The following is a 25,225-nucleotide window of genomic DNA, read 5'->3' as shown; positions in this document are numbered from 1 at the left end:
AGCTTTTAAGAAAAGGGGCTTTGAGTGAGGTTTTGCTTCACTTTTGTCTCCTCTATTTATACAGGGTTTTGAAACAATACAAAATCTTGTTCAACAAAAGAGAACTTAGGTTGGGTAGACATAGCTTGGGCAGCCATCGTTCTTCCAAACCATCTTCCACTCCAACCATCTGTTGTCATCTCTGACCATCTGTTGGAGAAGGGCCATAGTTCAGTGGAAGAGCATCTGCTTTGCAAGCAGAAGGTCCCAGGTTCAATCCCTGGCATCTCCTGGTAGGGCTGGGAGACACCCTTGTCTGTGTTGCATAGCCAGCCTCATATAAACAACATGATTAAGTCTAATTAATGCATTAAGGGGTTAATACCATAGAGTAAGCTGTCCTACCAGGTTTACTTATGTCCACTTCTCCTCACCTTGGGAAGAAATAGGCAATCAAGCATTTGTTCTTAGCCTATCTGAGAAGCTCAAGAGGCTTGAGCTAGTTGCTCTAGCTCAGACCGCATGGCTCTCCCAAGCCACTCTTTGAGTTCCTATACCAATAATTTAGGAACTTTCACCACTTTGTAACTAAATCAAGTTTTATTCCCTGTGCAACTTTCTGAAGCTTGTGAATCTGACCTTTGGAGAGTTTGTAAGTAAACAATATTTAACTTAACAAATGTGTGATCTTTTTCTGTGCCAGAGCGAGTGGAAAACTTTGGAAGGAACTTGGAGGGCATATTTTAAAGGTCGAAAAGTCTATATTTCTACTTTACTTTGCTGCATATTTTTGTGATTTTAAATCAATGCTGACGCTTTGTCAACAAAAAGCACTTGCCCCAAACCTGGATCTTGGCAACAAGGGAATTCTCCTTCCTTTACATATATTTTGAACCAACAGTCTGAACCCCTGAAAAGCTGCTACCAGTCACTGTAGTTAATAACTGAGCTTGGTAGACCCAAGGGTCTGAATTGGTATAAGGCAGCTTTCTATATTTCTATCTTATCTCCAACCACAGCTTCAGAACATGCTATAACCAATGCTCCCACATCTTTTGTGGCCCCAGATTTACCTCCAGAATGATGACATTGCAAACTAACACATGTTTGAGCTGTGCCTCACCCTGTGTATCACGCAGTTCATTTTTTAAAAAAAATTATGGACTTGTAGATTTGGAAAAATCTCTGTGCATATGGGACATTTCCCTCAGGGTTGGGCATAAGGCGAAATCAACCGATATAGCAAAGTTTGACTACAATGCCTCACTTTGAGAAATTACAGTGGTACCTCTGGTTACGAACGTAATTCGTTCCAGAGATCCGTTCTTTACCTGAAACCGTTCTGAACCTGAGGTACCACTTTAGCTAATGGGGTCTCCCACTGCTGCCGCGGCCGCGCAATTTCTCTTCTCATCCTGAGGTAAAGTTCTTAACCCGAGGTACTACTTCCGGGTTAGTGGAGTCTATAACCCAAGGTGTTTATAGCCTGAGGTACCACTGTACCCCTTTGGCCTTTTCTCAGAACAAGGCAAGGATGGTGTGGAAAGGGAAGCAGAGAGTTAGCATAGCCGTTACTAATCAACTGGCAAAATTATAAAAATTAAGGGGTTAGAGCAGCAAGTGACACAGAAGAAGTGGGTGGCAGAGACAGCAGCAACTCAGGTGGCAAAGTCTTTTGTGCCAGCCCAGCCATCTGGACATGTTCATTTTAAATTTATCAGTAAGGCCTGGAACTGTGTCGCATGTCAGCACTATTTGCCCTCGATCCTCAGCCTTCATGTCCAGCTTATAAGATTTCCAGAGGCATCTAGTTGGCCACTGTGGGAGATATGATGCTTGATAAGATGCAGCTTTGATCCAGTTCAGCAGGGCTCTCCTTAGGCTATGCCTCAACCTTGTACAAATGTGATTAGGGATGCCAGAGAAATCCTATGGTCAGGAACAGAAATCAGTCAAGTGAATAGGATTCATTCACAGTGTTGTTTGCAGATTTAAAAACTATATGCAATTAATAACTTTTTTTTAAAAAAAAAGATGATTCCCTAACTTTGAAATTGTTGTTGTTGTTTAGTTGTGTCTGACTCTTTGTAACCCCATGGACCAGAGCATGCCAGCACTTTGAAAATAAAAATGTTATGCAAATTACATTAAATACTGGGCAGTGAGATGTATAACATAGTATGTGGCAGAAACCGAACTGCAGCTGAATGGAAATGGCACTGATTATGACAAATATAGATTAGAACAGAAATTCCTGCCTTCTTACATCAATACCAGTCACCTTGCCTTTTCTGTCCGCTTTCTAATCTGTCTTTCAGTGTGGCGATTCATAAGGGCTATAGATGCAGCAGTCTAATATCCAGATAACCATTAAATGTCTTTCTCTTTTTCTTGCAGATGATGAAGTTTGCTTGGGACAACTACAAGCAATATGCAATGGGGAAAAATGAACTGAGACCTCTCACTAAGAATGGGCACATCGGGAACATGTTTGGTGAGCTGAACAATTTGCTGGAACAGTTTCAACTGTTAAATGTTTAGGAAAGAGAAAATTAGATTAGAAGCAGACATACATACATTAAGGACTGACTAAGCCCACGGTGGAGCCACACTTTCCACTTGTAGGACAGATGTACACATTTCGAAACTGAATCAAGGCCGGGAGCAACAGTCCTTTCTGTTTCCAGCAGAATCTGGGCTGTGTAGAATACTGATTATCTGGCCCATACAACATCCATGAAGCTTCTCCCTGTCAACTGGGGAGAGAAGGTTTTAAGAATCCTAAGGAATTTGGGAAGGGTGGAGGGACATAAATCTGTGCTGGAGGCTGAACAGCTATATATGTCTGAAGAGGAAGAAAAGTAGAGGGGGATTGGAAAGGGGGTTGGGGGGTTGGGGAAACAGACCAAGTTCCTGAAAGGAGATGTGCCTTAGGGCCTTACATGCTAGTATCATAGCTTTTTAAAATTACGAAAGGTAGGTATGTAAAAGCAGTCGAAATTAGTTCTGTTCTGAAAAAGCTCACATGAAACCATTCCTCTGCAACATGAATTGTCAGACCAGGTTTTCCCCTGTAAATTCACTCTTTTAGATGCAGTCCAGAGTTATGACCAAGTTAACTGCCCTTTTTACATAGTGGAATGAAGATTACACAATGTGCAGTGATTGCAAAATGGTCATTTAATGACCTCACCACGCAGGCAAATCCCTACTGAGCCAAGCAATGGGGAGATTACTTTACAGTCAAGATCATGGGCCCTGGTTGAGCTGAAAGCCCCTCTGGATTTCCTTCTGAGAGCAGAGAACAAGCAGCAGAACATTAGGACAAAAACTGTACAGCTTTCAATGATTCGAAAGGAGAATGACCCTGCTTGGTCCGGGTGCACCAAGGAGCTCTCTGGTGCTCCAGGACCAAGCAGGATTGCTGTCCCTTCACATCAGTCAATAAGAGGCAGCAATTCTGCTTAGCCCTGGGCTGGGTGTGCCAGAGAGCTCTTTCATGCGCCTGAACCCAGTACTAAGCAGCCTTGATTCTTCTATCCCAGTCAACTGGCAAGGAGGGGAGAATCAAATACCTTTCTCGAACAACATCAGCAAACTGCAGCCATCAGTGGTAGGGAGGGAAGAAACAATGACCTGTGCTTGGAACATGGGGCCCACAACGTCCCGAGCAGGAATCCCACATAAAGCACTCTGACTGACGGGCAAGAAAAGCCACCGGTCAACTTTGGCCTGTAAAGCTGATCGTGATAAGGATTTGCCCTGTGGAACCGAAAAGGTTGCCCCTTTCCTGTCTTGGGCCCTGCTTCCAAGCTTCTGTGAAGGAGAGGTGGAGGTTCTGTGGCTTTACTCTCAATCTGTAGCTCTCTGAACTGGCCAAGCATTTCCTCTCACGTCAGTTCTATTCAGAGGAAGATGCCTCTCATGAAATATTGAAAACATGAATCAATATTAAAGGCTTTGCTTTGTGTGCTTACTGGTTTGTATAATTTTCTCTTTAGCCGATTATAGTGTTTTGGGTAACTCAAATGCTTATGCTGCTTAGGCAGCTGGTGTTCTCTTCGTCGGTCTCTTTCTTCTCTTTCCCTCTCCCCTCGTGCTTTTCTGAAGCTAAGCAGCCTCCTTTGTCACTCAACTCCCCAATGCCATCACCTTTTGATATGACAAATTGATTTTTTTTAAAAAATGTTAATTTCTATACAGTATAATAATCTCTAGCCAGCTCTACGTAAAGCTGGAAAAGCATTATAGCTGTTCTGATTTAAACAAAATTGTTGAGGCACAGTGTAGGCTGCTGGTTTGGGGGGTTGACATTTGCTGCATTTGCTTGGACTGCTTTAGCATGGAGGACCCTTGAGGCTGCCAGGAGGGTTGTTAGGAATTGTGACGGCCCCCATCTGTAACCTGGATTTCAGCCCATCAGGTCTGGGCACTCTTGGCATTTAGTCTCTCTCATTCCTTTTCCATCACTTGTGTAAAGGATCAGATAAGGACATCTGGCTGTTGCCTCTCCACCATCACCACTACCACATAGACCTGTCCCGGCTCCTATTTGAGGGAGCAGTACTTGGACTCTCTGATCAATGGTTGCCAAAGGCTTTAATCCAGAATTCACTGCATGACAAAAGCATAGATGCAAACCAGCTGTTATATCTGAGCACTAAGTTACATGGCGAAGCATAAGCTAAGACATTCCAACACTTGGCACATGTCCTGAGCTCTCCTTCTGAATAGCAGTGCGGGCACAGTCATTTGCTCGGTTGGCGATCCAAGCTTTGGGACTGAGAAAGCAAAAAGACACTCCTGTGAGTGGGCTAGGTCGGCCACATCCTTGGAGACAGAGGCAGAGTTGGAGTGGTCAGCTCACTGTCTTATCTAGCCTCAGGTGCCTTCTTGGGGACAGGAAGTACTTTGATGATGGGAGGCGGCAGCAGAGTTGCATCAGGTGGCTTCTCTGCTGAGAGGACTTGAGGCAAGACTTTTCTTTGACAGCCCACATGGCTCCTCCTCAACATCTAGAGCAGTGCCTCCTGAACTTCTGGGCCCAGGATCCAGTTCTACAGCCACTTGCCATTCCTCCCCCTCATTACACTAGTCCTGCTGGTACATCTCCTCAAGACTCATGTCAAGACTGGCCCTTTTACAGCTTCATGCAAATGGGGAGTTTTGCACTGGAGCAGCTATATACAATGCACTCGATAATTTCTCTTTATTGACCCACCTGCTCAAGGCTGCCTCTGGGAGAAGAAGCGGAACGAACCTCTGCCCTCCCACCACTCTGCTTCTAAAAATGGCTTAGTTGCCTCTGGACTTTTGCTGAAGTCACCGCAGAATCTAAAGCCTTAGTCTCTGCTCCTATGTTACTCTTCGTGTGGAAACGGTTATTTCAGCTGGGAGGCTCCTGTTAATAATCCCACTCTTTTAACTGTGGGTTCTTCCCTGGTGCCAGAGTTTGTGAGTTAATGGACGAATCCTTGCATCCTTCCAAAGGATCTGAGAGCAGCAAACACACAAACAATCTGAAAAGCATCTAAAAGCAATTCGAATAGAGGCACAGACTGGGAAAGAACTCTACATGAAAGGTGTTTTGTAGGCACTGAAAAGATAAGAGAGGAAGTACCTGTCTAATATTTAGCTTGGAAGGGGATTCCAGGAAGTTGTTGCCATCACACTAAAAGCCAAATTCCAATTATTGCATGGAATGGATCTCCCAATAAAATGGTGTTTGCAGGAGGCCCTCACCTGTGGATTGCAGTGATCAGTTGGGTGTATAAGGGGTGAGATAGCCCCCCCCCCAGTGGCTTCCTTCATGCAGCTTGGGAGCACTGGGGCAGGAGCAGCCCCTTCCTTTCCCCTGGGGTGCTGCACTTGTACACAGTTGTATACTTGGGGAACCACCATCTGGAAGTGCTCCGTGATTGAGTCTGGCTTTCTTTATCTGTGCTCCTTGCCTTTCTGCATCTTGCAACTATTTTCCAATCTGCTAAGCTTTACCCAAACTCCTAAAGGAACATGACATCAAAAAGGGAACAAGAGTCGGAGAATATTTTAATGTGTTTATCATGCTCAAGCTATTGATGCTACTTAGGAGAGGCTTGTACTGCATTTATGAGAGCTCCTGAGAAAATGTCCTGGAGCAGAAGGGCTTGTGCTAGTTAGTGCTCTTCTCATCCTCCACTCCCCATAGAGCAAAGTCAGCGGATCCCCTTGCTGAGTAACTTTACTCCCAACAACACTCAGTGCATTTAAGAATTCAGGAGATTCTGCTCCCCAATCTCCCCTTTGATACAAAGGCTTAAAAAATTTGAGTCACAGATGGGAAGCGTAGGCAGCCCCGGTACTTTCCTTCCTGGAGGTGTCAAAATTGAGCAAAAGCCTTATTTGCAGCTGCTTCTGCATGGGAGGGAGGATACCACACCAAGGCTATTTTCAACTGTGTGTGTGCCACTGTGAAATCTTCAAGTTCCTTAAGGGTGTAACATGTGCTTTTCAGTTGTGCATAGGATGCTCACTTACGGCAATACCTTCCTTATTCAGCACTGGCCAGATTGTGAACTTGAGGAGGAACTAGGGGGTGAATGAGCAGCCCCTCCCTCAAACATATCTCCACTCTGCCAGTGATACTGAAGAATGTTTGAATCTGGACATGCCTGCTCTAGGAGGGAACTGTAGACACCCAGTAACTGATTGTTGGAAGATTTAGAACAGATAAAATAAAGTGGCTATCAATAGCTACTAGCCGTGATGGCTATGCCCTACCTCCATAGTTAGAGGCAGCTTCCAAATACCTCCAAATACCAGTTGCAGGAAACCACAGGAGGGGAGAGTGCTCTTGTGCTTATGTTCTGCTTGCTGGTTTCTCATGGGCATCTGGTTGGCCACTGTGAGAACCAGATGCTGGACTAGATGAACCATCAACCTGATCCAGCAGGCTATTCTTTTGTTCTTAGAGTTGTCAGTCAGATCACACACAAAAAACTCTTGAAAGCAGTAGAGCACATGCTCTGCATGCAGACGGTCCCAGGTTCAATCCCCAGTGTCTCAACACAGGGCTGGGAAAAGGCACCTTGTCTGAAACATTGGAGAGCTGCTGCCAATCACAGTAGGCAATACTCAGCCAGATGGACCGATCGTCTGACTTTGGTATAAGGTTTCCGTGCGCTGCTCTGGTTTCGCCAGAAACAGCTTAGTCATGCTAGCCACATGACCCGGAAAAACTGTCCGCGGACAAATGTCGGCTCCCTCGGCCAGTAAAGCAAGATGAGCGCCGTAACCCCAGAGTCGTTCGCGACTGGACTTAACTGTCAGGAGTCCTTTACTTTTACTTTTTAGCTTCCTATGTACCTATGATGTTGTTTGTTGGACCTAGCCATCTATAGAACTGTAGCTTGGCCCTGAAGCCTGAGCGACAAGGGGAGCTCTTCTACTATTGATTTTTTCCCCATCGGCCTCTCATTGCCCCAACCCTTTTTTCATTCTGAGTCGGCAGGTGGTGGTGTGAATCAGGTTAGGTTAGGTTGAAGGTGCAGCTGCCTAGAACAAATCCAGACAGCCTCTCTCTCTCATCTGCATACCTTTGCACTCTTCCTTACCTGTCCTCATTGTACCATTTTAACACAACCCCTTGCCAAGGTAAGCCCAGCTTAATGCCTGTTCACTGCCCCCCCTCCTTTCTTTAATCCTGCTGCTGGTTCTGCAGTAACCTGAGCAAATTAACATTGGAAAGTGCACCGTGATCCTTTTTCCTTCAAAGGTGCTAGAGAGAAGGACATTTATTATCAGGCTAGGCATTTCAAGCGCACCTGTCACCACAATGACTGCCATTATACAACAGACTTATTATTCTGCCTGCTCCCTGTGTCTGTCATATCTACTTATTATTCTGACAAAACGTTTTAAATCCCTTTAGCCTGGCAGCATTTTATATAGTTATGGGGAAAGGAGCTGAATTCTGTTCTAAGGGTGCATCAACAAAATTTATCAGTTAAGGTCTGATATGTCACAATCTGAACTCCAGTGCTGTTTTTAGATGCTAGAGATTTTCCTTTCTCTCTCTCTCTCTCTCTCTCTCTCTCTCTCTCTCTCTCTCTCTCTTCCCCCCCCCCCCCCCCGTCCTGGTATTACTTTGTGTGCACCATGTTGGTAGCCGAAAGGATCCATCTTGTGACTTGTTTCCCTGTCTTAATTCGTGCTTGAATTCAGATGGTAAATAAAAATAGATTCTCATAACAGTGTTAGGCCCAGGGCACAGTTTTTGTTCTATACCTTTGTGTAGCTGATTACTAATCAATTTGCTTGTATGCCTCCTTTCCCCAGAATTGTGCCCAAGGCAGCTCAGAACAAATCAAAACAGAGCAATAAAAATTTTGGTAATAAAAGCAAGAATACACAGCCAAAAAGACTAATCAGTATCAATATGTCACATATTTTCTTAGCAACTCAGTTAAAAAGCCCAATTTCCAATAACTCTAATAGTTCATTTTGGTAAGATCTCAGAATCTATTAATAATATATTATAACTATAAAAAATAATAATTCTAGCAACAGTTGTAAAAATACAAGATGTAAATGCTATAAAAACCTAGAGGCGTAGTAACTTTCTAAAGCATGCTATTTTCTTTCTAGTGGACTTATCAAGGAGCTGATTCTATCAAGAAGATGGGCAGGTCCATTTTGTTGAACAATCCAATCCTCAGCTCTCATGTGGGCTTTTATCCCTTTCTTTCTAGATGCCAGGAGGGAGGGTACCTCTTCTAATGCCCCAGGATAGGAATCCACCAGGTTTACCATACAAGTTCTCTTCAAAACCTGAAAGCACGGACCTTCCTTCTCCAGTCCAATCAAGCAGGTCTCCTATGGTACCTCTAAGAGTGGCTTGGGCTGGAACAGCTGGATCTCTTCTGGCCAAGATGGTGCAGCAGCAGTCCTCCCCCATTTGCTTGCTTGCTTACTTACTTACTTACTTACAAATTTGGCTTTGGTGCTTTAATGTTATTGAAAGCTTGAGATGGATAAGAATTTCAGTGGGTGATCCCTCCATTAATAGAGTTTGCTTCTAGTTTAGACGCTGTTGAAACCGGAGGTTAATTCCTACACCGGAAGCCAACATGAACTGAATAAGTAGTTCATACAGTGCATCCAGAAAGATGTGTTCAGACTTGGGGTTTGTTAACTCTCCTGAGAGAGTGATTTCCATGATGGGCAAAGGTGTTGCCAATGGTGAATATGGTTTCCACTTGGAAGCTGACATGAAGAGGAGGAACCCTTGGCTGGTTTCAAAGACTGCAGTAGGACACAGGTGTAAAAACCGAGTGTCTGATGAGGAATTCAACCTCCTGAGATTTCTCTTGAAATGGAATGTGTGCTTATTTTTGAAACAGCAATCTGCTAGCCCTTAAGGCTGCAGTGATACTCTTGAAAGTGGCATGGCTTGAGGAATACTGACAGGCAGTTTCAGCCTAATAATTTGAAGAAGGACCATAGCTAAGTGGTAGAGCAATTGTCTTGCATACAGAAGGTCCCAGGTTCAATCTCCGGTGTCTCCAAGTAGGGCTGGGAAAGCTCCTGCTTGAAACCCTGGAGGGCTGCTGCCAACCAGTGTTTACGATACTGAGCCAGATGGGCCCATGGTCAGACTTGTTAAAAGGCAGCTGCCTATGTTTCTAACACATGACACAGAACTATGTGTGCATTTGCTTTATTCGCCATAAGTTAGGACTCTGCTGTCCTTGGTACAGAATTTGGCCCATTGTTTGAACGTTTTATAATATGGAATCTACAGTCCTATTTATAACTCCATATTAGAGTCTAATAAGCTGCTTCTTATGCTAGATCGTATTCTTTACTAGATCAATTCCCTTCCTAGCTCCAACTTCATTACAATTTGCATTGAGCATCTAAAATTGGCTTGTCAGAAGCGGGAGCTAAAAGTGATACTGGTTATGAAAAAGATAACTGGCATGTTTCTGGCATCACACTTTAATCGGGTTGCTGACCCCTGTGTGTGTATTGTTGGCATAGCAGGAATCCAAAATCCAGATGCCCTCTGTGTCAGTGTGTTAATGCTGCACATGCAAAAACCAGAATACACAAATATACACAACACATGGTTTGCCGTCTTCATGGCTAAGTTTCATTCTTAAATTGGGCCAATGCTGTTGTGGCTTGTTGCTGCCTCCCAAACCTGCACATCTTTGCCAGTCCTGGCAAGTTCCTCTTGCACTGAATCTGTGACAACTGGCACATTGGAAGGGCTTCAGCAGCATGAATGTTGACAAGCGAAGTCTAATGATGTGAGGTTTCTTGAATTCTGTGAGGAGATCTGCTGCCTGTTTTCCCCCCCTCTCCCCCCTCCAGCAATGTTCCACTGTGTGCAGTGGACCATGTGCTGCGCTGACCTAAAGATAGTAAGATAAAACGTTCTTGGAAAGTCACAGACTTCTTAGGCCCAGCTTGTGTCCTTGTCAAGAAGGTGAAAGTGCTTCCCAAAATGTCATCGGTTTCTTTCTATCTTTTTATTAGGGAATGTCATTAGAACTATTATTTCCTGATACAAAGAAGGCTTAGCTAGTTAATTATGGGAGTTTTAATCAACCACATCTGCATAATTTTCACGGGAGTGAAAACAATTGTTTTGGAGTAGCTCAACCTGCCGCATTGAATTGTTTTTGAGGATAAAATAGGAGGAGGGAACAATGTGTGTCACCCTGACACATCCTTGGAGAAACAGTGGTATAAAATGAAAGGAGAAGGTTAGACCCAGAGGCCTAGCTTGTCCAGCACCCTCTTTTCCACAATAGCCAGCCAGATGCCTATGGGAAGCTCACAAGCAGGACAAAAGAACAACAGCCCTCTCCCACTGGTGCTTCCCCAACAACTTGTATTCAGAGGCATGGTGGTTCTGATCCTAAAGGTATCATATAGCCATCATGACTACCAGCTGTTGATAGCCTTATCTTCTATTCCTTATTTAAATTGTCTAAGTTGGTGGCTATTGCTATATCTTTGGAGTGTGAATTCCACAGCTCAGTGTGCAGTTTGAAGATTGTCATTAATTGCTCTATGATGTCCTAGTTGGGCACCACGGACCCCTTTTTGTGGGATAGTCGAGAGGCTCCAGCCTCCTTGGTTCCTGTGTTCCGGAATATTAAATCCCATTTCTTGCAGTGCTTCCCAGTTCCCTGCTCCAGTTAGTGTTCCACATTCACCCTATCAGTGTGCTATCTGTTTTACACAGAGTTGGCAAAGGGCTACCAAGCAGGATGCCCCTTCGTTCAAAATCTGCTGGCTGCTTCATAATTATGCTTAGTAATGTATTTTGCTAGGGTGCAGCTAGCATGTGTGTGTGTGTGGGGGGGGGAAATCACTAGAATAAAAATTAAAAATGGACATTTTAAGAAAATCCCTGGATTTTAAAGAATATTTCCTTTTCAAGTAGCCTCCTGATGAAGGGCTACCCAGGCAGAAGGCTGTTCAACTTAAGGTCAGCCGCGCCAACTTGCACTTTGCTAGGGCCTCAGTTAAACTAGTTGGGCTGCCTTCCTAAGACTACAAAAACACAGAGTTTCAAAGACATCTGGAAGGACTCAGTCTATGGCTTTTGGGGCTGCATTTGACTTGATGAATCTCAAGTTGTGCAGGTCTGTTAGAGCTCAAAATGTATTGGGTTTCCTTTCAGTTCGTGAAATTCCATTTTATGCCTCTTGCCGGTTGACTTCTTTCTGATCTTCACGCTCATTTTTAGCATCTTCCTTGTGGTTCTGTAGATGACTGTTTACATGCTCCAGACCTTGACAAAAGGCTGGTTTTATGAATGAAAACGAAAGCCTCTTGTGCTGTCGTTCCATTACGCAGTGCTTGTCCAAGCGTAGTTCTGCCATGCCATTGGAGAGACGAATGCAAGGGTGACCTAGATAGGAGGCCACGCGTCTCATTAGCAGTCCCTTGAGCCAACCAGCCTACCACTGAACCACCCATTTTTCCATTCCGTCTCATACTGCTGTGGGTAATTTTTTGTTTTCAAGTCATTGGTTAAAGATTATAGGAAAACAAGCTCAAATTAATTTAAAGCAATGGGAGCTGGTATGTTTGTGTTGAATGCAGGACAAGGTAATTGGATGAAAGTATTAACGGGCACCATTGCAGATGAAAGAAGTCCCTGTATGAGTGAAAGGATGGTTGGGGGACTCTGAGTCCATGCCACATTTCTTAGGCTCATACAATTTCAAAACCTCAAAGGGGTCCTTTTCTGTGATCGATTTCAGAGTTGCTCTAAATTTGCATTCCAAATCCATCCCAGCTAGCTGTCATGTGCCACATTAGTTGGAATTGCTTTGCACATTTTGCAGGAGAAAATGTATTTTATCTCTTCCCCCACCCTGCCTTCTGCAGTTCTAGCAAAGTTGTGTGTTTTTTATTACCATATCCTAGAATGCAATGACCTGCTATTCTTTTTCTTTTGAAGTGACAGCTGCCTGGCTGAATATTAGTTTTAACCAGCACACTTTTTTGTTGTGGCCTTTTTGTGGGTTGTTGTTATTGCTCTGTGATAAGTCACAGCGAACCTGTTTTCCTCTATCGAGGCACCGAAGTAGCTGGATATTTCTCAGTTGATTCCCATCTGAGCTGACATTTATCCTCTATCATTTTTCATCCCCCGCGCCTCGGCCAAGGACAAACAGGACACATCATTAACTGGCCAAAAGTTATCTACAGGCATCTCTTTCTCGTTCTAGACTAGAGTGAGGATGCAAGTTGCTTCTCTGTTTCTTTGAATCTGATCATTAGCAGACCACAATCCTTTCCTCACTTCTCCTAAGAGCCTGTGCGTTTATAAAGCATATGTACCCATATAATTCAGAGAATGGAAGGTCATGCTGGATGCTGAACTTAGATGTTCTATGTTATATAATTCAGTAGCTTTTAACAAGAATCCTGTACTGTGTCTTTCTGTGCACATTCTATTGATGAATGTTGGCACTCCTCTGAACTTGGGACCCTCTCCCCTCCCCAGTTCTATTCATTTTTTTATTTGAAAAACCTCATTACATTTATATCCTACATTTGCTCCAAGGAGATCAAAATGGTGTGCATGGTTCTCCTCTTCTTCATTTCATCTTCACAACCACCCTGGGAGGGAGAGTGGACTGAGAGTGGCCAGCCCAAGAGCGTTTCATGGCTGAGTGGAGTTTTGAACCCCAACATATTTTTGCCAAGCATTTTAAGAGTGATTCAGGAGTGAAAGGCACTTGTTCACAGTAAACCACAACAAACCAGAAACTCTTGTTATGTGCCGGCAGTGGCTTGAGTTGGGGCCCGCAGCCTGCAGTACAGCAAGCACAATGGAATACTCTGGTCACAAGGAAGAAGATCAGACTTCTAGTATTTATCTTAGGAGATCCAAAACAAAGGCTTAATATTGCCTGCCAATTTTCGGGGTTGGTAATAAATGCCACTACATCAGCTGGTGCCTGAAAAGGTTGCTATGAGGCCTCAGTGCACAGTCCATGATTATTAGTTCTAGTATTTATTAATATCCTTTTATGTGCATCTCAGGGTGATTCACAAACATACCACAAAGCAATTAAAACTATTTTAAAAATGGTACCCATAACCCCACAACTAATGAAAGTATCATCCAGCTGGAAAAAGCTTGTTGAAGCAAAAAAATGTATTCTGCTGTTTCCAGAAAGTAGAGTTAGAGGGCACCTTCCATATCTCAACAGGAATGCTGTTCTACAAACCGAAGGTAGCCACTCTGGAAGCCCTGCTCCAAGTTATGAAGGGGACTTCTGGTACAGTGGTGCCTCGCAAGACGAAATTAATCCGTTCCGTATAGCGGTTTTTTCGTCTTGCGAAGCAAGCCCATTGACAGCTTAGCGGATTAGCGCTGTTAGCGGTTTAGCGGCTTTTAGCGGATCAGCTGATAAGCGGCTTATCAGCGGATCAGCTGATAAGTGGTTTAGCGGCTTAGGAAAAGGGGGGGAAAGGGAAAAAACCCCGGAGGAACTCGCAAGACATTTCGTCTTGCGAAGCAAGCCCATAGGGAAATTCGTTTTGCGAAGTGCCTCCAAAACGGAAAACCCTTTCGTCTAGCGGGTTTTCCGTCTTGCGAGGCGGTCGTCTTGCGGGGCACCACTGTATTTTACTGTTACAGCTCACTTATACTTGTTCCCAGCTTCTTGGTCCTGTGGTTCCAGCTTTTGAGCCCTAAAGTCCTTAGCCAGGAACATGATAGAACATGGCAAGCACAAAAGTGTGTTGATCGCAGAATAAATTTTGAGTAAGCCCTGTACCTTGATGTGAGGGAGGGGCTTGTTTTTCTCTGCTTGGAGATGATGCGAGCAAAAGCCATTCAGACTTATTTGTAGATATCAGTAGGATTCCGCAGTGTTTTGTTTTTATTATTTTTCTTACTATTCCCCAGAGCAGACTGCTTTAGCGTCTCATTTGTCCTTGCAACCCTGCAGGATAGCACACTATTGTTCCTGTGTTATGTTAGAATGGAGGCTGAAAGAAAGAGTGTTAGCAACTTTCCCTAGATTATATTATTATTCTGTCAAAACACCCTGTTTTGTTGAAGCTGTTTGAAAACGTTTCTCATTGTAGGAGGCTGCCTTACAAGAAGTCCGTATTCTTTTACGGGAGTATTCTTCCCTCGCCATCCATCTGGTAATGAATGTGGGCACCCGTGCAAGCACAGCAAAGCGTGCTGAGTCCTTGTTTCTGATTGTTAGAACTTCCTCAGTGCAAGACATCTCTCTGCCTGCAGCTCTGTTCCCTTTTTAATTTTAAATTCTGCATATAATGTTCCTTCCCTTGTCTGTTTAGGAAAGACAGTGAGTTTTAAATCATTTTAAGGGGCTATGTATAGCAGCAAAATTAAAGGTAAGCCTCAATGAGTTTCTTCTTGCGTAATTTATATCTACCTGCCAGAGTAGCCCATTTCCTTTGACTTTTAATTCTCTGCTATACAGCCCTGATTAGGAGGCATCAGACTTAATCATGTTATGTTAGCTTCCAATGTGAGGGTTTAGCTTTTCTTTTCCTTGTGGTTGGTGAGGCACCAAGCAACTAAATGTTTCCTTCAGCTTAATTCAACTCCCCACTCACAAAAAAAACAAAAACCCAACAGGATTTGTATTAATATGCCAGTTCTCTGCTAACCTCTCTGTGATCTCCGATTAACATCTCGTTTCTTACGCATCTTTCCTGTACTTTCCCCAGGTAATAGCTTTAGTTCCTGATCATTACCTTGAATACAGTTTCTTCCTCACCCCATCCCCCCATCCCACGGCACGTTAGCTTTCATATCTGGTTGGTTGCCAATTTCAAGGGTAGTTTCATGTATTGTAGAGTTATAGTAGGTGCATCGAAGAGCCTTGCAACTCTTTCAGAGTGCTGTCTTTTGAGTTAGGAAATCTTTTCTGTTCAACCTCAAAGCCGAAAAGGCTTGACAAAACCATTTTCAGCTGTGTCGTGAGTTGCTAGTAGAAAAAGAAAAGCAAAAAAGAAAGTGTATGTTTTAACTTTTTGCAGTAATTAATTAATAGGTTTAGTACATAGTATTATGTATTAATATACATAATATTAATATTATTAACTGCCAACCTAGCAGTTCGATAGCATGTCAAAGTGCAAGTAGATAAATGGGTACTGCTCCGGCAGGAAGGTAAACGGCGTTTCCGTGCGCTGCTCTGGTTCGCCAGGAGTGGCTTAGTCATGCTGGCCACATGACCCGGAAGCTGTACGCCGGCTCCCTTGGCCAATAAAGCGAGATGAGCGCCACAACCCCAGAGTAGGTCACGACTGGACCTAATGATCAGGGGTCCCTTTACCTTTACCTTACATAGTATGTGCTATATCTACTGGGAAGGGAGTTGAATTTAATTTGAGGTAGGACTAGATTAGCAAATGGAGAGGTTATAAGTTTAAATAGTGTTACTGTGGCATGTTTCTATCTCATTAGTGTATCTGAGCATAAGGAAGTAGCAAAATGAGTCCAACAAGTGTCATACTTGGATTTTTGGTGTTTGGTGTGGGGTTTTTTCGTTGCATTGGAGAGCACGCCCACTTGCATATTATCTCACTCTCCAAAAAAGTCAGAAAAGCTGAAAGAAATGACAGTGTTTAGCCTTAAAAAATAAAACTAAAGGACAATGTGTTATGTTTTTAACTGTGTGTCTGCTATCAGAAAGAAGATACGGCTGTCCACCTTGTTTTCCAGGATGGGAGCAGTCTGCTTGACTTTTGAGAAGGTAGAGCAAATGTAAATTCTAAAAGCAACTTGTTACTTCTGAAAGTGGTGGAACAAGATGCTCTCAAACATTTCAGTCTTCTTCCTGGGATATTTTTCAAGAAAATTGGGTTAAGGAATCTTGTGTTCAGTCAGAAAATTCAATCTGAGATCTACTGGGAGTCTTTCCTTCTCTAAGGTTGCAGTCCTCTGAAGACTTACCTAGAAGCAAGTACCAGTGTTGACTTAAGTGTGGGACGAATGTAAGAAAGTGAAAAGCTTCTGGGAGTTGATATATAATGAACTGGAAAAAAATGTTGAAATATACATTTGCTATGAAACTAGAGGCCTTTCTCTTAGGAATCGTTGGAAATGAAATAAATAGAAAGGATCATAAACTTTTCCAATATGCAGTAACAGCGGCAAGAATATTACTGGCCCAGAAATGGAAACAAGAACAAATACCAACACTGGAGGAGTGGAGAATGAAGCTGATGGACTATGCAGAACTTGATAAACTGACTGGGAAGATCAGATTTCTACGAGATCAAAAGTTCATCGAGGACTGGGGAAAGTTAGTTGAGTATTGGGAATGTATAAGTGATAGTGAAATAACGTTAGTGGCATTTAAAGAAGCTCTGTAATAACATAAGAAATATTACAAAAAAGGAAAATAGAAGCGGGGGGTAGGGATAAAGGTAATAGCAAAATCTGAATATAAATGTCTGACTTAGAAAAAGTGTGTTATCTTGCAAGGTATCAGCAGCAGCACCTGTTTTTACCCCAGTTCTCATTCACATACTAGGAACATTGGCAGCTTTCCAGTGCCCAGAAGATCCTGGGGCAAATGAGGCAACCATCCATGTAGCTTTTGTTTCAACACAATTAATCCTCACCTTTTTAATGTCAGTGTAAAGTGGTCCGCCAATCCTATATAGGACACGGCATCATTGATGGTGCCATATTTGAGTTTAACCTCTTACCAGCTCAGCTGGATTGCCTTCTGTTCTGTTCCCAGTCTTTGAAGCCTCATGGGGAAAGTTGCAGGTTGTGCCACCAAGCTATTGCTCTGGCCAAAACCTTCTGAATACTTTTCACTGCGGGGAAATATTGTTGGGAGCTACAGCTGTTTCATTTCCCTTATCACAATACATTTCTTGCTGCTCTTTTAAATGCATGCAGAGTTGAAGGATGCACCTTCCTTCCTTCCTTCCTTCCTTTCTTTCTTTCTTTCTTTCTTTCTTTCTTTCTTTCTTTCTTTCTTTCTTTCTTTTTGATGCAGATAGTACTCTCCTCTCTTCTTGGATCCAAGAGGAATTATCTGCTTCTGCTCATTAGCAACTAGCTAAGGCGCTTGAAGTCTGTGGATAATTGTTTTAGATGGGATGCGGGTGCTCATTTTGACAGGCCTCGTGTGGAATTATGCAGTTCCTTGGGGAGTCACATGACGAAGAAGGCAAATCGTGTTACCTTTAACCAGCTTGCAATTAATTTCAGGCGTTAAAATAAAGCAGCCTAGAGGGCCTCTGGCCAATAACATATTTGTGGTGTTCTCTTTCAATTGGCACATTTGGATCTGCACAAAATCTGCCTTGTCACAATTCCCCAGAGCTGTTTTTGCTGTGGTTCTTTCTTCAACACAATAGCACTCTCAGGGTTGTATTCAACTAAGTCTCCTCTGAGTAGGGCTAGCATTGGCTACAACCCACAAAGACACCCTTGACTGTCCCTGCTATTAGGTCCCATCCACACTATACATTTAATGCACTCCTGTGCCACTTTAACAGTCGTGACTTCCTGCAAAGAATTCTGGGAACTGTAGTTTGTCAGGAGAAGCTTAACAAACTACATTTCATAGAATTTGGGGCAGGGGGAGAGAGACCATGATGTGAATATGACCTTAAAATGAGTAGAAACCATTCACTTAAAAAAAACCAAAAAATGAAACAGCTTTGTAGGGGAAGGGGAAGGAGAAGGAGAAGGAGAAGGAGAAGAAAGGTGTACTTAGAGGCACTGGTCAGTGGGTGGGCTGCATCCTGACTTGAGGTGTCTCATGCCAGTGACGCCAGCTACTTTCTTCTTCTTTTCTTGGCTTAGGAGCATAGGAAGCTGTCTTTATTTTTATTTTTTTCTGTCCCACTCTTCTAGTGCTTAAAACGATACTCGGGGCAGCTTTCAGCGACTGAAAATCACAGTGTTAAAATACAATATATTAAAGATACAACAATAAAAACACAATTTGTAAAACTGAAACACAGGCATCATATTTTCAGCAGACCCTAAAGCCTGCCAGAATAAAGCCCACCTTATGCTAAGTGAGACAAATGCTCAGTACTGCCAACATACCCTGATCTCAGAGTTTCAGACGAGTCCTTCCTGGAGATGCTGCAGATCAAACTTCTGACCTTCTGAGTATGAAGTATACACAGTACCACTGAGATAGGAGCCTGGCTTGGTTTTCTTTGAACTGAATTCTTTCGCCTGCTGGCGAAAAGAAATAGTACAGTACACATAGTAAAGATGTGTCAGTCTCCAGGAGACGGCTTTGAGTAACATTGATGCCTGTGCAAATCCAAAAACCAGCATTGATCATGGCACTTGTCTACAATTTGTCGTAAATCTGACAGCAGTTGTGCAGTGTGTAGGCTGGGTCTCATTGTACAGTACAGGTGGAACAGTGATTAATTAGTTCTGCCTGTGAATTCAGAGGGATGAGCTGTTGTTGACAAGATGAAACAGATTGAGATGGCTTATAATCAGCTGTTGGACAGATCTTGTTAATGCTGTTCTTTAAGGATGTTTTTCTCCTGGCGAAATGAGAAATGGAGCATTTCTTTTCTTTTTTTAAAAAAAGCAAAGTCTCAGACCAGCTTCTTCAAAGTTCTGCTGACTCAGACACTTAACGTTGTCTGTTGGCAAGCATAAAAAGAAATAAATTTAAAAATGGAAAACTGAGATGGGGAAATGGAGTATCCTGTAAAAAGGCATGACCGGCTGTTTAGTACTTTAGTTCTCCAACTACTGAAGTTCATAGCTATCTCCAAATACCACATAAATATGTAAAACATTCTACCTGGAAAACAGACTTCATCCTGTTAAATCTTTATTAAATCACACGGATCTTAAATATATGTGCCAGCTCAAAAATAGCTTTCAGTTATCCATGCACAATACCTTCAATTGACAATAAGAAATGTATTTATCAAAGGTAGAAATTGAATTTCTCCCTATTTCAAAACACTTCATGCAAGAATATTATGTAAAAGAAAATGTGAGACACCCCGTGTTTCTTCCTTATATAAAATTTTCTCTTAACTAGCATATTTTCCTACAGTAGGGGAGTCAGTTGCCCTGTTTTCTTAAGCCCCCCAGCCACGACAGAACACGTTTTCAAAATATCAGGATTAAATTAAAAGGATATTGAGGTCAGATGCCAGTAGAATTGTAAAAAAATATATAAATGCACAACTGCATAGCCCAATATATCAGGCAGGAGGGTGATGCTGAGGCGTTTAAATATATTGAAATTTCTCACTTATCATACAATGGCTGCTTTGTATTGATGCAGCATTTAAGATCAGGAGGGTTTAACCCTCTCAGGACTGATGTTATTGTTCTCACCCATCAGTTTTTTTGGGTGGGGGGAGGGGAAATATGAATGACCGATAGAACAACCCAAACTATTGGAAGTCAGCGTAATTTGCACCAGGGTAAATTATGCTGTTGTAATTTACCCCTGTTCCAAACTCCATTCAAGAGCAGAGCTGTCCTGAGACTGGTGGAGGATAGAAAAGCCTTTAAATTAGACAAAATAAAAAAATTCCTTCCAGTAGCACCTTAAAGACCAACTAAGTTAGTTCTAGGTATGAGCTTTCGTGTGCATGCACACTTCTTCAGATACACTGAAACAGAAGTCACCAGACCCTTCTATATAGTGAGGTGCTACTGGAAGGAATTTTTTTATTTTGTCTTGACTATGGCAAGGTGCTACTGGAAGGAATTTTTTTATTTTGTCTTGACTATGGCAGACCAACACGGCTACCTATCTGTAACTTTAAATTAGAGTTTGACTTATACAACCCTTTTTGCTAGTGTAACTTCTGCTAGGTTGCTAGGCTGAACTAGTTTTGGAATCAAAGTATGTCTACCTCAGCACACCACTTTTCTGAGAGTTTCTTTGGCCTCAGCTCATCCAACTGGGCCTTGATGGAGGATCTACACTAGCATATCTCCAGCTGAGCTGGGATGAGGGACTTCAGTTGGCCCTAGCTGATCTGTAGATCTACCTATTCCAAACTCTGCTCATCCAAGTGGATATTGAGTTTGGATTGTTCCCTAAGACAGCAGAGGTTTCTGAGACCCCCCAGATTATTTATGGAGTCTATAATGACTACTTATGTATAGCTTTATCTTTAAAATCTTTGATAACTTTATTTTAAAAAGAAATTAAATTGGGGGATATATTTCTCTCTCTCTTCATCAGTTATTTAACTGTATTCCACAATATCCCATATATAAAGAGTTAATTAAAATGTGACTAAAATATGGAACATGTCCTACTAGTCCACATTTCTGCAGGGATGAGAATTCCATAGCTGTGTGCAACCACCAGGAATGCTTCTGCTGCCATAAGTATTAGTATTAGTATAGGGGTTTATCCAAGAGGACATTCTTCTCAGGTCTTCTTTTATCGTGATACGACTTGAAACGTCTTACCTGGATAATTTTCATGTGATGGTCTGGTTCTGTTGTTTGGCTGTTACTTGGAGTTTGAAGTACAGTGGTACCTTGGTTTAAGAACAGTTCTGTTTACAAACTCCGCAAAACTGGAAATAGTGTCTTGGTTTGAGAACTTTACCTTGGTCTAAGAACGGAATCCGAACAGTGGAAGGGCACCGGCAGCGGGAGGCCTCATTAGGGAAAGCGTGCCTCAGTTTAAGAACGGTTTTGGTTTAAGAACGGACTTCCAGAACGGATTAAGTTTGTAAACCGAGGTACCACTGTACAGGGATGCATGGGGGGAAGAATGGAATAAGGGGAAAGAGGAGCTTGAGACAAGCAGTTGGGGCTACTGGGAATGACAGAATTCTGTTATAATAAGTATTAGTTTTAAATATGCTGTAAGACTCCTTTTCTGCATCTGGAAGAAGGCATCTTGCATTTCAGGAACTAGGCCTGGGCGATGTATCTGTACATTGCCCAGGACCGGTTTGGGAACCAGAGCGCGGTGGCGCCTTCATCTGGCGATATATTGTGGTGGGGGGGGCGCTTGCCTGTGCGTGACTCTCTCTGCGTGGAGGGAGGAACAAGATTTGGGGCCAACGTGGCTTGTTCCTCCCTCCACTTTTCAACATTGCAATATATCACTATATTGCAATGTTGGGCTGGTGATTCATTGTGATGTTGAAAAACTGACATTGCCCAGCCCTATCAGGAAGTGGTTGCTGATCAGTGACAGAGCATCTGCTTTGCACATAGCACATCTGTTTTGTAGGTTCAGTCACCAGCATCTGCAGCTGGACTCGACACCTGAGATTTTCAAAATATTTAATTTTGCACCAGATTTCATGTGACCAGGTAGGATGACTCATCATCCTTTGGCCTTAGCTCTCTCTGAGTCCTGATACTGCTAGAGGGAAGTACAAGGTGTACATGCAAACACAGGTAACTGTATTCGTCAAAGGCACGCTTGTGTGTGCTTGACATCTGAAGCCTTTGTGAATCACAATTTTGTCTGCATTGCTCAGTGTGAGTCACTGCAGCATCTTAACAGCTATAGTAAATCTGGCAGTAAACTATCGAACCCTGTCGTGCAATGTTGGCTTTTTTCAATCCCAAATCCAATACGGTGACTTTATCCAAGAAGTAGGAGGAAAGTGACTCTATCATTATGATTCAGAATATATGTCCTAGAGCAGAAGAAAGGTTGAGGCAGCAGCAGGTGATCAAAATGAACATACACATATAGCTTGTTGTTTGCTTCTTCTCAAAACAAACCATGATGGTCAAGCCAAGCTTTGTTCTTGGCTTACTGATCTGGAAAGAACCAAACACCAAGGGCTGGTTCACATGTTAGGCTAAGCCAACGCTTGTGGTTCATTGCTTCCAACAATGAAGGAGGGAGGAAAATGAGAGCAAATCTTTTTCATGGTAAGGCATGGCTTATGGCTTGCTGTCACATGTGAATGTGCTGCTTGTGTAAAGTAGTATGTTTTGTCTATACTGACCATACTGCCGATCAGTTTTTTTGGACAGCCCTGAGTTCTAGAGTTATGACCTAGGGAAAAAATCTCTATCTGCACATCATTCATAATTTTATGAAGCTCTGTCATATATTTCTTCCCTTTCCAATGTCCTTTAGCATTTTTCTAGTAGCTGAATTATTTATAACATTGGTAGTCTAATTATACAGTTTTTCCTCAAATGCCCTCCCCCCCTGTCTCTCACCCTTGCTTTTGGCATGACTTCTGCAAATCAGATGGTTCTATGCACCCAATCAGGTGTCTGCCTTGTAGCAAATCAGGATTATATGCATAATAATCATATGTTACAAAACATCAGTCAACCAAATTGGATGGGTAAACACCACCAATCTGATACCCAGTTTTTATGTACTGAGGGTTGGTGTGAGTTCAGCGCTGTACAGTTGCAAACACTGTTGAGAAAGTTTAAGACATGAGATGAAAAGCAGTAGTATGTTTAATGGCTACTCCTTTCTGCGGATCCGATCAACTATAGACATAAGGGTTTTCTTTTTCTGAACATATATTCATTTGCAAAATTTCATATTCCTTGCAATTTCGTTTATAACCAGAGAGAGAGAACTGTTTGGGCGTGATATCTGTTTTTAATCTCATGGCTCATAAAGTATAAAAGCAAAGACTCTAATAATTTCAAAATTGCTATTACCTTCACTTTAAGAAACTTCCTTCCTTATGGCTGTGGCATATGGCTCCACATCTAGTGCAAGTAATGAAAGAGAGGGCTTTCCCAAGAGGTAATTTTCAAATGATATTTTTGAAAGTTGAAAGCTGACCTCACCCCCTTAAAGGCAGTTTTAAAATATGTTAAAGCTATTGTGAATGGCTTCAGTTTTTGCTGAGTGTGCAGCCAGAACTCATAAATTTAGCAACTCATATAAGTATGCTTCCATGATTTTAATAGGGCAATGCTTTGCATGGCAACTGCTAAAGCCAGAATTTAAGATTAGGACATTAAGCCTCCGGTTCTGGATCAGGCCAAAGGCCCAGCTAGTTCAGCATCCTGCTCCCACAGAGGCCTGTAGGAAGCCCACAAACAGCACATGAGTGCAGCAGCTCCCCCCCGCCCCCGATCTTTAGCGATTGTGACGTTAAGGGACATGTTGCTTGTAGTATACAGCCATTGGGGCTAGTTGCCATTGCCTTATTCTCCAGATTCCACAGTTGTGTGAAGAAGCTACTTCCTTTTGTCTGCCCTGAATTTATCGATATGGAGGTTCATTGGATGACCTCAGGTTCTTATATTATGTATTATTTGAGAGGAAGAAAAAATTATCACTAGCCATTTTCCCCACATTGCATACCTTTTCCCTGAACCGAAAAACCCCTTTTTCTGAGCACGTTCATTCACAAAATTTCAGATTCCTTGATTATTTTGGCCACTATTTTCTGCATCTTTTCCAGCTTCTCGATACTCTTTTTTGAGGTGCTGGGTCAACAGTTTTCCATGTCTGGTTGCGCCACTCATGTGTATAATTTTGGCAGTTTTGTTTTTGAAATCACTGTGCTAATGATCTCTAACGCAGAATTTGCCATTTTCATAGCTCCTGCACACTGAGTTGGCCTTTTCATTGTCCTTTCCACCATGATCCCAATATTTCTTTTCTGGTGAGTCAGTGTTTGCTCAGACTCATGTATATGTGAAGTTAGGAAATTTTTTTTGCCTCAGTGTGCAGGGGTGAAACTAGGCTTTATTTCACCCAGGTCAAAGCCCCTGTTTGGCACGCACACACACCACACACATTTGTGTACACACATACAGGTTGGCAGCCTCAATGGCGCCCCTCTGGAAGCTTTACCTGGGACAGAAAACCCGGCTAGCGCCCACGTAGCTATGGCATTGCAGTGTGCATTACTTTACAGTTGCTTACATTGAACTACACTTGCCTTTTAACTCACCCAGTTTGCAGAGGCTCCTTTTGAAACCCCTCACAGCCCCTTTTTGTTTTTGCCACCCTGAACAATTTGGTGTCATCAGCAAACTTGCCCACCTCACTTCTCACCCCTAACTCGAGATTATTTATGAACTAGTTAAAAACAAAAAACAGTCCCAACACAGATCCCTGGGGGACACCACTTGTTACATTCCTCCATTGGGAGAACTGTCTGTTTATTACTACTCACTGCTTTCTGTTCTTTAACAAATTAGTGATTTCTTTGCAGGTCAAATTTAGTTACTGTATTTATAGATGGGTGCACATATATCTGGAGTTGATTCCCCAAAGACCCACAGTGTATCCTGCAATAATAAAATAACATTCCTGAGAGTTAGCTCTGTTGAAATTAATGAGTCTTACTATTTGAATTTATATGCATAAGATTATCAGGCAATCATTTCATTCTCTGGTGCAGCATACCTCAATGTACTAATCATTTAAGACATTTAGTACAAAATGTACTATTTTATTATGCGCATTGATGATAGTTTCTGGAAGCAGCTCTGGAAATATTGCCTGACTAAAGCTGTGTACAAATAATGCACAGTTCTTAATTACTCTTAAGTACTCTAGTTGTCCTCTTAAAACTGGCTTCATGGTAGATTAAGTGCCCTGCCTTTCCCAGAAATGGGCATTTTATTGAAACTGTGAACTTTCTTTCTGACTGAGTCTACTAGCTCTTCTTCTTCTTCTTCTTCTTCTTCTTCTTCTTCTTCTTCTTCTTCTTCTTCCACACATGGTCCCTGCCAGTCCCAGAAATGAACAACCACCACTGACTAACTCCATAGGCTTTATCTGTGGAATATTTTATGTTG

At 42.6% G+C, this 25,225-nt stretch overlaps 1 protein-coding gene across 1 annotated transcript in view; it reads left to right on the top strand.

The window, feature by feature from the left end:
* The window catches only part of MAN1C1 (mannosidase alpha class 1C member 1), a 138,585-nt gene that overhangs the window by 52,606 nt on the left and 60,754 nt on the right, over positions 1-25,225 (top strand). Inside the window, exon 2 of the mRNA XM_079987733.1 lies at positions 2,377-2,473. Coding sequence (XP_079843859.1) covers positions 2,377-2,473 — 97 coding nt within the window. The remainder of the gene's footprint in view (positions 1-2,376; positions 2,474-25,225) is intronic.

This window comes from Podarcis cretensis (assembly GCF_951804945.1).
Source record: "Podarcis cretensis genome assembly, chromosome: 8".
Classification (NCBI taxonomy): domain Eukaryota; kingdom Metazoa; phylum Chordata; class Lepidosauria; order Squamata; family Lacertidae; genus Podarcis; species Podarcis cretensis.
This window is presented reverse-complemented; position numbering and strand designations above follow the sequence as displayed.